At 40.4% G+C, this 12,610-nt stretch overlaps 1 protein-coding gene across 1 annotated transcript in view; it reads left to right on the top strand.

Moving 5' to 3' along the window:
* Positions 1-12,610, top strand: part of LOC135688513 (uncharacterized) — a 150,374-nt gene that overhangs the window by 67,926 nt on the left and 69,838 nt on the right. The window contains exons 62-74 of the mRNA XM_089114194.1: positions 131-343; positions 737-1,858; positions 2,125-2,337; positions 2,731-3,852; positions 4,119-4,331; positions 4,725-5,846; positions 6,113-6,325; positions 6,719-7,840; positions 8,107-8,319; positions 8,713-9,834; positions 10,101-10,313; positions 10,707-11,828; positions 12,095-12,307. Of these exons, the coding sequence (XP_088970320.1) occupies positions 131-343; positions 737-1,858; positions 2,125-2,337; positions 2,731-3,852; positions 4,119-4,331; positions 4,725-5,846; positions 6,113-6,325; positions 6,719-7,840; positions 8,107-8,319; positions 8,713-9,834; positions 10,101-10,313; positions 10,707-11,828; positions 12,095-12,307 (8,223 nt within the window). The remainder of the gene's footprint in view (positions 1-130; positions 344-736; positions 1,859-2,124; positions 2,338-2,730; positions 3,853-4,118; positions 4,332-4,724; positions 5,847-6,112; positions 6,326-6,718; positions 7,841-8,106; positions 8,320-8,712; positions 9,835-10,100; positions 10,314-10,706; positions 11,829-12,094; positions 12,308-12,610) is intronic.

The following is a 12,610-nucleotide window of genomic DNA, read 5'->3' as shown; positions in this document are numbered from 1 at the left end:
AATGTTGTCGGGCATGAACCAGAAAATAAATATGTATAAATATATATAGTTTACGTTGAAGATGATTGTAAAATGAACTATTTTGGTGAAAAGGGACATTGGTTTTTTATACTCTTCTTACTGTTTACAGGTCCATGTGATATGGTGAAATGTGAATATAACGCAAGGTGCCAGGTGAAGCAAGACCAAACAACCGAATGTGTTTGTCCTGATTGTGACAGCCAGTCTGAAGTAAATGCAGTATGCGGAAGTGACGGCAGGACATATTCTTCTTATTGCCATCTCAAATCAACAGTTTGTCGAACGAAGACATTAGTATCGTTGGTTAGCAAGAAAGCATGTGGTAAGGAGATTTTGGACATGTTCCTTTTCGTTTGTGGTTGAATATCGTATTTTATCTGCGTAGCGTCATAAAAGACAGCATAGTTCTAAAACCGTAGTTTTATGACAGCTTATTGCTAGGTTGACATTATCAAATGAAAAGAATAAATCACGATTTTTTGTTTGCCAGTGATATTACCTAAATTGAAAAATGAAAGAAAAAATTGAACACACGTTTTTGGAGTTGAACGACTGTGTGCAAAAGTGTGATATCCTGGAATAAAAAAGAATTGCATGTACGGTTTAGGGTTATTATAGTATTATGGACGTTGAATATCAAAATGTTTTTAACTGTCTTCAATTGAAATAGCTGGACATAAGATACGAAAGTTATCAATTTATGATGTTTTTTCAGCTGTCACGGAGCCTGTAGATGTCTTCTATTTGTTGGACACATCGAAAGGAGTAACGAAGAATCAATTAGACAAAATGAGAGACTTTGTTACCCAGCAAGCAAAGGCGTACAACATATCGAGTGATGGTGTAAGGATATCGGTGCTTACGTATAGCAGCGATGCAAGGACTTTGTTGCCAGTTGGCCGAGGTACATCACCAGAGGCTTTGAAGAATGCTTTAGATGCTGCTGCGTTGACAGACAGTCCGAGACAAGTGGCTAATGCTCTTCAGTCGGTAAGGAGGACTATCGTCTACAAGACAGACGGCGTGAGGGATGATGCAGGAAAAGTAGTAGTGTTAATTGTTGCTGGTAGGAACGCACGATCTGGTTTGCCATATGTCAGATCGGAAGGAGATGCTCTGAAAGGAAGTGGAGCTAACGTTGTTGTGATTGGAATGGGCGACGACTTGGACGAAAACGAGATGAAATCTGTTGCAACTAAGCCAGATCGGTTTGTAAAGGTGAGCTCAGAAGACAAACTGTTGGACGCTGTTTCAGCAGTATCTGATTCGATAAGCGATACCCAGAAGAGTTCGTTGAAACTGGATTTGGGATTCATATTAGGAGCAGACGGTGTTAATGCGGAGAAGGACTTTGAGCTGGGAAAAGAAGCTATTAAGGAGATGTTGAGAAAGTTGGACATATCGAGCGAAAAGACACGATTCGGCTTGATTGTGTACGGACAAAGTGCTGGAATGGTATCACGACTGGATTCTGTTAATAGTTTGAAAGATGCTCTCAGTGTTGTTGATAAAGTTAAGATTCCTCGTAAAGGATTCGCTTTGAAAGAGGCGTTGGAAATGGCGCGGACGGACTTGTTCGACGCCCTATCTGGAGGGAGAAGAGATACTGCCAAAACAGCAGTGATATTCGTTAATAAGGAGATGGATTCTGCATCGAAAGCTTCAGCTGAGGCGTTGAAAAAGGATGGTGTGAAGATATTGGCTGTTTCTTTAGGTGAAGCAGATGCTAGAGATTCACTGAGAGATGTTACAAGCACGGACAAGGATATAAAGCGAATCGCTAGTAGGAGTGATATCGACAAGTTGGCGAAAGACTTGGCATCTTCCCTGACGTCAGGTAATTGATATGTACTGCAATTGTAACTGATTTGGTTTTACGTGTATGGAAGTGTTTTCTGTGGGTTGAGTTTTGGCTACTGGATTCGGGTTCGTTCTTAGTAAGACACTGTAAGGGGAATGCAATTTCTTATCTTAATGTTGTCGGGCATGAACCAGAAAATAAATATGTATAAATATATATAGTTTACGTTGAAGATGATTGTAAAATGAACTATTTTGGTGAAAAGGGACATTGGTTTTTTATACTCTTCTTACTGTTTACAGGTCCATGTGATAAGGTGAAATGTGAATATAACGCAAGGTGCCAGGTGAAGCAAGACCAAACAACCGAATGTGTTTGTCCTGATTGTGACAGCCAGTCTGAAGTAAATGCAGTATGCGGAAGTGACGGCAGGACATATGCTTCTTATTGCCATCTCAAATCAACAGTTTGTCGAACGAAGACATTAGTATCGTTGGTTAGCAAGAAAGCATGTGGTAAGGAGATTTTGGACATGTTCCTTTTCGTTTGTGGTTGAATAACGTCTTTTATCTGCGTAGCGTCATGAAAGACAGCATAGTTCTAAAACCGTAGTTTTATGACAGCTTATTGCTAGGTTGACATTATCAAATGAAAAGAATAAATCACGATTTTTTGTTTGCCAGTGATATTACCTAAATTGAAAAATGAAAGAAAAAATTGAACACACGTTTTTGGAGTTGAACGACTGTGTGCAAAAGTGTGATATCCTGGAATAAAAAAGAATTGCATGTACGGTTTAGGGTTATTATAGTATTATGGACGTTGAATATCAAAATGTTTTTAACTGTCTTCAATTGAAATAGCTGGACATAAGATACGAAAGTTATCAATTTATGATGTTTTTTCAGCTGTCACGGAGCCTGTAGATGTCTTCTATTTGTTGGACACATCGAAAGGAGTAACGAAGAATCAATTAGACAAAATGAGAGACTTTGTTACCCAGCAAGCAAAGGCGTACAACATATCGAGTGATGGTGTAAGGATATCGGTGCTTACGTATAGCAGCGATGCAAGGACTTTGTTGCCAGTTGGCCGAGGTACATCACCAGAGGCTTTGAAGAATGCTTTAGATGCTGCTGCGTTGACAGACAGTCCGAGACAAGTGGCTAATGCTCTTCAGTCGGTAAGGAGGACTATCGTCTACAAGACAGACGGCGTGAGGGATGATGCAGGAAAAGTAGTAGTGTTAATTGTTGCTGGTAGGAACGCACGATCTGGTTTGCCATATGTCAGATCGGAAGGAGATGCTCTGAAAGGAAGTGGAGCTAACGTTGTTGTGATTGGAATGGGCGACGACTTGGACAAAAACGAGATGAAATCTGTTGCAACTAAGCCAGATCGGTTTGTAAAGGTGAGCTCAGAAGACAAACTGTTGGACGCTGTTTCAGCAGTATCTGATTCGATAAGCGATACCCAGAAGAGTTCGTTGAAACTGGATTTGGGATTCATATTAGGAGCAGACGGTGTTAATGCGGAGAAGGACTTTGAGCTGGGAAAAGAAGCTATTAAGGAGATGTTGAGAAAGTTGGACATATCGAGCGAAAAGACACGATTCGGCTTGATTGTGTACGGACAAAGTGCTGGAATGGTATCACGACTGGATTCTGTTAATAGTTTGAAAGATGCTCTCAGTGTTGTTGATAAAGTTAAGATTCCTCGTAAAGGATTCGCTTTGAAAGAGGCGTTGGAAATGGCGCGGACGGACTTGTTCGACGCCCTATCTGGAGGGAGAAGAGATACTGACAAAACAGCAGTGATATTCGTTAATAAGGAGATGGATTCTGCATCGAAAGCTTCAGCTGAGGCGTTGAAAAAGGATGGTGTGAAGATATTGGCTGTTTCTTTAGGTGAAGCAGATGCTAGAGATTCACTGAGAGATGTTACAAGCACGGACAAGGATATAAAGCGAATCGCTAGTAGGAGTGATATCGACAAGTTGGCGAAAGACTTGGCATCTTCCCTGACGTCAGGTAATTGATATGTACTGCAATTGTAACTGATTTGGTTTTACGTGTATGGATGTGTTTTCTGTGGGTTGAGTTTTGGCTACTGGATTCGGGTTCGTTCTTAGTAAGACACTGTAAGGGGAATGCAATTTCTTATCTTAATGTTGTCGGGCATGAACCAGAAAATAAATATGTATAAATATATATAGTTTACGTTGAAGATGATTGTAAAATGAACTATTTTGGTGAAAAGGGACATTGGTTTTTTATACTCTTCCTACTGTTTACAGGTCCATGTGATAAGGTGAAATGTGAATATAACGCAAGGTGCCAGGTGAAGCAAGACCAAACAACCGAATGTGTTTGTCCTGATTGTGACAGCCAGTCTGAAGTAAATGCAGTATGCGGAAGTGACGGCAGGACATATGCTTCTTATTGCCATCTCAAATCAACAGTTTGTCGAACGAAGACATTAGTATCGTTGGTTAGCAAGAAAGCATGTGGTAAGGAGATTTTGGACATGTTCCTTTTCGTTTGTGGTTGAATATCGTCTTTTATCTGCGTAGCGTCATGAAAGACAGCATAGTTCTAAAACCGTAGTTTTATGACAGCTAATTGCTAGGTTGACATTATCAAATGAAAGGAATAAATCACGATTTTTTGTTTGCCAGTGATATTACCTAAATTGAAAAATGAAAGAAAAAATTGAACACACGTTTTTGGAGTTGAACGACTGTGTGCAAAAGTGTGATATCCTGGAATAAAAAAGAATTGCATGTACGGTTTAGGGTTATTATAGTATTATGGACGTTGAATATCAAAATGTTTTTAACTGTCTTCAATTGAAATAGCTGGACATAAGATACGAAAGTTATCAATTTATGATGTTTTTTCAGCTGTCACGGAGCCTGTAGATGTCTTCTATTTGTTGGACACATCGAAAGGAGTAACGAAGAATCAATTAGACAAAATGAGAGACTTTGTTACCCAGCAAGCAAAGGCGTACAACATATCGAGTGATGGTGTAAGGATATCGGTGCTTACGTATAGCAGCGATGCAAGGACTTTGTTGCCAGTTGGCCGAGGTACATCACCAGAGGCTTTGAAGAATGCTTTAGATGCTGCTGCGTTGACAGACAGTCCGAGACAAGTGGCTAATGCTCTTCAGTCGGTAAGGAGGACTATCGTCTACAAGACAGACGGCGTGAGGGATGATGCAGGAAAAGTAGTAGTGTTAATTGTTGCTGGTAGGAACGCACGATCTGGTTTGCCATATGTCAGATCGGAAGGAGATGCTCTGAAAGGAAGTGGAGCTAACGTTGTTGTGATTGGAATGGGCGACGACTTGGACGAAAACGAGATGAAATCTGTTGCAACTAAGCCAGATCGGTTTGTAAAGGTGAGCTCAGAAGACAAACTGTTGGACGCTGTTTCAGCAGTATCTGATTCGATAAGCGATACCCAGAAGAGTTCGTTGAAACTGGATTTGGGATTCATATTAGGAGCAGACGGTGTTAATGCGGAGAAGGACTTTGAGCTGGGAAAAGAAGCTATTAAGGAGATGTTGAGAAAGTTGGACATATCGAGCGAAAAGACACGATTCGGCTTGATTGTGTACGGACAAAGTGCTGGAATGGTATCACGACTGGATTCTGTTAATAGTTTGAAAGATGCTCTCAGTGTTGTTGATAAAGTTAAGATTCCTCGTAAAGGATTCGCTTTGAAAGAGGCGTTGGAAATGGCGCGGACGGACTTGTTCGACGCCCTATCTGGAGGGAGAAGAGATACTGACAAAACAGCAGTGATATTCGTTAATAAGGAGATGGATTCTGCATCGAAAGCTTCAGCTGAGGCGTTGAAAAAGGATGGTGTGAAGATATTGGCTGTTTCTTTAGGTGAAGCAGATGCTAGAGATTCACTGAGAGATGTTACAAGCACGGACAAGGATATAAAGCGAATCGCTAGTAGGAGTGATATCGACAAGTTGGCGAAAGACTTGGCATCTTCCCTGACGTCAGGTAATTGATATGTACTGCAATTGTAACTGATTTGGTTTTACGTGTATGGATGTGTTTTCTGTGGGTTGAGTTTTGGCTACTGGATTCGGGTTCGTTCTTAGTAAGACACTGTAAGGGGAATGCAATTTCTTATCTTAATGTTGTCGGGCATGAACCAGAAAATAAATATGTATAAATATATATAGTTTACGTTGAAGATGATTGTAAAATGAACTATTTTGGTGAAAAGGGACATTGGTTTTTTATACTCTTCTTACTGTTTACAGGTCCATGTGATAAGGTGAAATGTGAATATAACGCAAGGTGCCAGGTGAAGCAAGACCAAACAACCGAATGTGTTTGTCCTGATTGTGACAGCCAGTCTGAAGTAAATGCAGTATGCGGAAGTGACGGCAGGACATATGCTTCTTATTGCCATCTCAAATCAACAGTTTGTCGAACGAAGACATTAGTATCGTTGGTTAGCAAGAAAGCATGTGGTAAGGAGATTTTGGACATGTTCCTTTTCGTTTGTGGTTGAATATCGTCTTTTATCTGCGTAGCGTCATGAAAGACAGCATAGTTCTAAAACCGTAGTTTTATGACAGCTAATTGCTAGGTTGACATTATCAAATGAAAAGAATAAATCACGATTTTTTGTTTGCCAGTGATATTACCTAAATTGAAAAATGAAAGAAAAAATTGAACACACGTTTTTGGAGTTGAACGACTGTGTGCAAAAGTGTGATATCCTGGAATAAAAAGAAATTGCATGTACGGTTTAGGGTTATTATAGTATTATGGACGTTGAATATCAAAATGTTTTTAACTGTCTTCAATTGAAATAGCTCGACATAAGATACGAAAGTTATCAATTTATGATGTTTTTTCAGCTGTCACGGAGCCTGTAGATGTCTTCTATTTGTTGGACACATCGAAAGGAGTAACGAAGAATCAATTAGACAAAATGAGAGACTTTGTTACCCAGCAAGCAAAGGCGTACAACATATCGAGTGATGGTGTAAGGATATCGGTGCTTACGTATAGCAGCGATGCAAGGACTTTGTTGCCAGTTGGCCGAGGTACATCACCAGAGGCTTTGAAGAATGCTTTAGATGCTGCTGCGTTGACAGACAGTCCGAGACAAGTGGCTAATGCTCTTCAGTCGGTAAGGAGGACTATCGTCTACAAGACAGACGGCGTGAGGGATGATGCAGGAAAAGTAGTAGTGTTAATTGTTGCTGGTAGGAACGCACGATCTGGTTTGCCATATGTCAGATCGGAAGGAGATGCTCTGAAAGGAAGTGGAGCTAACGTTGTTGTGATTGGAATGGGCGACGACTTGGACGAAAACGAGATGAAATCTGTTGCAACTAAGCCAGATCGGTTTGTAAAGGTGAGCTCAGAAGACAAACTGTTGGACGCTGTTTCAGCAGTATCTTATTCGATAAGCGATACCCAGAAGAGTTCGTTGAAACTGGATTTGGGATTCATATTAGGAGCAGACGGTGTTAATGCGGAGAAGGACTTTGAGCTGGGAAAAGAAGCTATTAAGGAGATGTTGAGAAAGTTGGACATATCGAGAGAAAAGACACGATTCGGCTTGATTGTGTACGGACAAAGTGCTGGAATGGTATCACGACTGGATTCTGTTAATAGTTTGAAAGATGCTCTCAGTGTTGTTGATAAAGTTAAGATTCCTCGTAAAGGATTCGCTTTGAAAGAGGCGTTGGAAATGGCGCGGACGGACTTGTTCGACGCCCTATCTGGAGGGAGAAGAGATACTGACAAAACAGCAGTGATATTCGTTAATAAGGAGATGGATTCTGCATCGAAAGCTGCAGCTGAGGCGTTGAAAAAGGATGGTGTGAAGATATTGGCTGTTTCTTTAGGTGAAGCAGATGCTAGAGATTCACTGAGAGATGTTACAAGCACGGACAAGGATATAAAGCGAATCGCTAGTAGGAGTGATATCGACAAGTTGGCGAAAGACTTGGCATCTTCCCTGACGTCAGGTAATTGATATGTACTGCAATTGTAACTGATTTGGTTTTACGTGTATGGATGTGTTTTCTGTGGGTTGAGTTTTGGCTACTGGATTCGGGTTCGTTCTTAGTAAGACACTGTAAGGGGAATGCAATTTCTTATCTTAATGTTGTCGGGCATGAACCAGAAAATAAATATGTATAAATATATATAGTTTACGTTGAAGATGATTGTAAAATGAACTATTTTGGTGAAAAGGGACATTGGTTTTTTATACTCTTCTTACTGTTTACAGGTCCATGTGATAAGGTGAAATGTGAATATAACGCAAGGTGCCAGGTGAAGCAAGACCAAACAACCGAATGTGTTTGTCCTGATTGTGACAGCCAGTCTGAAGTAAATGCAGTATGCGGAAGTGACGGCAGGACATATGCTTCTTATTGCCATCTCAAATCAACAGTTTGTCGAACGAAGACATTAGTATCGTTGGTTAGCAAGAAAGCATGTGGTAAGGAGATTTTGGACATGTTCCTTTTCGTTTGTGGTTGAATATCGTCTTTTATCTGCGTAGCGTCATGAAAGACAGCATAGTTCTAAAACCGTAGTTTTATGACAGCTAATTGCTAGGTTGACATTATCAAATGAAAGGAATAAATCACGATTTTTTGTTTGCCAGTGATATTACCTAAATTGAAAAATGAAAGAAAAAATTGAACACACGTTTTTGGAGTTGAACGACTGTGTGCAAAAGTGTGATATCCTGGAATAAAAAAGAATTGCATGTACGGTTTAGGGTTATTATAGTATTATGGACGTTGAATATCAAAATGTTTTTAACTGTCTTCAATTGAAATAGCTGGACATAAGATACGAAAGTTATCAATTTATGATGTTTTTTCAGCTGTCACGGAGCCTGTAGATGTCTTCTATTTGTTGGACACATCGAAAGGAGTAACGAAGAATCAATTAGACAAAATGAGAGACTTTGTTACCCAGCAAGCAAAGGCGTACAACATATCGAGTGATGGTGTAAGGATATCGGTGCTTACGTATAGCAGCGATGCAAGGACTTTGTTGCCAGTTGGCCGAGGTACATCACCAGAGGATTTGAAGAATGCTTTAGATGCTGCTGCGTTGACAGACAGTCCGAGACAAGTGGCTAATGCTCTTCAGTCGGTAAGGAGGACTATCGTCTACAAGACAGACGGCGTGAGGGATGATGCAGGAAAAGTAGTAGTGTTAATTGTTGCTGGTAGGAACGTACGATCTGGTTTGCCATATGTCAGATCGGAAGGAGATGCTCTGAAAGGAAGTGGAGCTAACGTTGTTGTGATTGGAATGGGCGACGACTTGGACGAAAACGAGATGAAATCTGTTGCAACTAAGCCAGATCGGTTTGTAAAGGTGAGCTCAGAAGACAAACTGTTGGACGCTGTTTCAGCAGTATCTGATTCGATAAGCGATACCCAGAAGAGTTCGTTGAAACTGGATTTGGGATTCATATTAGGAGCAGACGGTGTTAATGCGGAGAAGGACTTTGAGCTGGGAAAAGAAGCTATTAAGGAGATGTTGAGAAAGTTGGACATATCGAGAGAAAAGACACGATTCGGCTTGATTGTGTACGGACAAAGTGCTGGAATGGTATCACGACTGGATTCTGTTAATAGTTTGAAAGATGCTCTCAGTGTTGTTGATAAAGTTAAGATTCCTCGTAAAGGATTCGCTTTGAAAGAGGCGTTGGAAATGGCGCGGACGGACTTGTTCGACGCCCTATCTGGAGGGAGAAGAGATACTGACAAAACAGCAGTGATATTCGTTAATAAGGAGATGGATTCTGCATCGAAAGCTGCAGCTGAGGCGTTGAAAAAGGATGGTGTGAAGATATTGGCTGTTTCTTTAGGTGAAGCAGATGCTAGAGATTCACTGAGAGATGTTACAAGCACGGACAAGGATATAAAGCGAATCGCTAGTAGGAGTGATATCGACAAGTTGGCGAAAGACTTGGCATCTTCCCTGACGTCAGGTAATTGATATGTACTGCAATTGTAACTGATTTGGTTTTACGTGTATGGATGTGTTTTCTGTGGGTTGAGTTTTGGCTACTGGATTCAGCTTCGTTCTTAGTAAGACACTGTAAGGGGAATGCAATTTCTTATCTTAATGTTGTCGGGCATGAACCAGAAAATAAATATGTATAAATATATATAGTTTACGTTGAAGATGATTGTAAAATGAACTATTCTGGTGAAAAGGGACATTGGTTTTTTATACTCTTCTTACTGTTTACAGGTCCATGTGATAAGGTGAAATGTGAATATAACGCAAGGTGCCAGGTGAAGCAAGACCAAACAACCGAATGTGTTTGTCCTGATTGTGACAGCCAGTCTGAAGTAAATGCAGTATGCGGAAGTGACGGCAGGACATATTCTTCTTATTGCCATCTCAAATCAACAGTTTGTCGAACGAAGACATTAGTATCGTTGGTTAGCAAGAAAGCATGTGGTAAGGAGATTTTGGACATGTTCCTTTTCGTTTGTGGTTGAATATCGTCTTTTATCTGCGTAGCGTCATGAAAGACAGCATAGTTCTAAAACCCTAGTTTTATGACAGCTTATTGCTAGGTTGACATTATCAAATGAAAGGAATAAATCACGATTTTTTGTTTGCCAGTGATATTACCTAAATTGAAAAATGAAAGAATAAATTGAACACACGTTTTTGGAGTTGAACGACTGTGTGCAAAAGTGTGATATCCTGGAATAAAAAAGAATTGCATGTACGGTTTGGGGTTATTATAGTATTATGGACGTTGAATATCAAAATGTTTTTAAGTGTCTTCAATTGAAATAGCTGGACATAAGATACGAAAGTTATCAATTTATGATGTTTTTTCAGCTGTCACGGAGCCTGTAGATGTCTTCTATTTGTTGGACACATCGAAAGGAGTAACGAAGAATCAATTAGACAAAATGAGAGACTTTGTTACCCAGCAAGCAAAGGCGTACAACATATCGAGTGATGGTGTAAGGATATCGGTGCTTACGTATAGCAGCGATGCAAGGACTTTGTTGCCAGTTGGCCGAGGTACATCACCAGAGGATTTGAAGAATGCTTTAGATGCTGCTGCGTTGACAGACAGTCCGAGACAAGTGGCTAATGCTCTTCAGTCGGTAAGGAGGACTATCGTCTACAAGACAGACGGCGTGAGGGATGATGCAGGAAAAGTAGTAGTGTTAATTGTTGCTGGTAGGAACGCACGATCTGGTTTGCCATATGTCAGATCGGAAGGAGATGCTCTGAAAGGAAGTGGAGCTAACGTTGTTGTGATTGGAATGGGCGACGACTTGGACGAAAACGAGATGAAATCTGTTGCAACTAAGCCAGATCGGTTTGTAAAGGTGAGCTCAGAAGACAAACTGTTGGACGCTGTTTCAGCAGTATCTGATTCGATAAGCGATACCCAGAAGAGTTCGTTGAAACTGGATTTGGGATTCATATTAGGAGCAGACGGTGTTAATGCGGAGAAGGACTTTGAGCTGGGAAAAGAAGCTATTAAGGAGATGTTGAGAAAGTTGGACATATCGAGAGAAAAGACACGATTCGGCTTGATTGTGTACGGACAAAGTGCTGGAATGGTATCACGACTGGATTCTGTTAATAGTTTGAAAGATGCTCTCAGTGTTGTTGATAAAGTTAAGATTCCTCGTAAAGGATTCGCTTTGAAAGAGGCGTTGGAAATGGCGCGGACGGACTTGTTCGACGCCCTATCTGGAGGGAGAAGAGATACTGACAAAACAGCAGTGATATTCGTTAATAAGGAGATGGATTCTGCATCGAAAGCTGCAGCTGAGGCGTTGAAAAAGGATGGTGTGAAGATATTGGCTGTTTCTTTAGGTGAAGCAGATGCTAGAGATTCACTGAGAGATGTTACAAGCACGGACAAGGATATAAAGCGAATCGCTAGTAGGAGTGATATCGACAAGTTGGCGAAAGACTTGGCATCTTCCCTGACGTCAGGTAATTGATATGTACTGCAATTGTAACTGATTTGGTTTTACGTGTATGGATGTGTTTTCTGTGGGTTGAGTTTTGGCTACTGGATTCGGGTTCGTTCTTAGTAAGACACTGTAAGGGGAATGCAATTTCTTATCTTAATGTTGTCGGGCATGAACCAGAAAATAAATATGTATAAATATATATAGTTTACGTTGAAGATGATTGTAAAATGAACTATTTTGGTGAAGAGGGACATTGGTTTTTTATACTCTTCTTACTGTTTACAGGTCCATGTGATAAGGTGAAATGTGAATATAACGCAAGGTGCCAGGTGAAGCAAGACCAAACAACCGAATGTGTTTGTCCTGATTGTGACAGCCAGTCTGAAGTAAATGCAGTATGCGGAAGTGACGGCAGGACATATGCTTCTTATTGCCATCTCAAATCAACAGTTTGTCGAACGAAGACATTAGTATCGTTGGTTAGCAAGAAAGCATGTGGTAAGGAGATTTTGGACATGTTCCTTTTCGTTTGTGGTTGAATATCGTCTTTTATCTGCGTAGCGTCATGAAAGACAGCATAGTTCTAAAACCGTAGTTTTATGACAGCTAATTGCTAGGTTGACATTATCAAATGAAAGGAATAAATCACGATTTTTTGTTTGCCAGTGATATTACCTAAATTGAAAAATGAAAGAAAAAATTGAACACACGTTTTTGGAGTTGAACGACTGTGTGCAAAAGTGTGATATCCTGGAATAAAAAAGAATTGCATGTACGGTTTAGGGTTATTATAGTATTATG

This window comes from Rhopilema esculentum, chromosome 19, assembly GCF_057945365.1.
Source record: "Rhopilema esculentum isolate cy_ngs chromosome 19, ASM5794536v1, whole genome shotgun sequence".
Taxonomy (NCBI): Eukaryota; Metazoa; Cnidaria; class Scyphozoa; order Rhizostomeae; family Rhizostomatidae; genus Rhopilema; species Rhopilema esculentum.
Note: the sequence above shows the minus strand (reverse complement) of the source record. Positions and strands in the feature narration are given on the sequence as shown.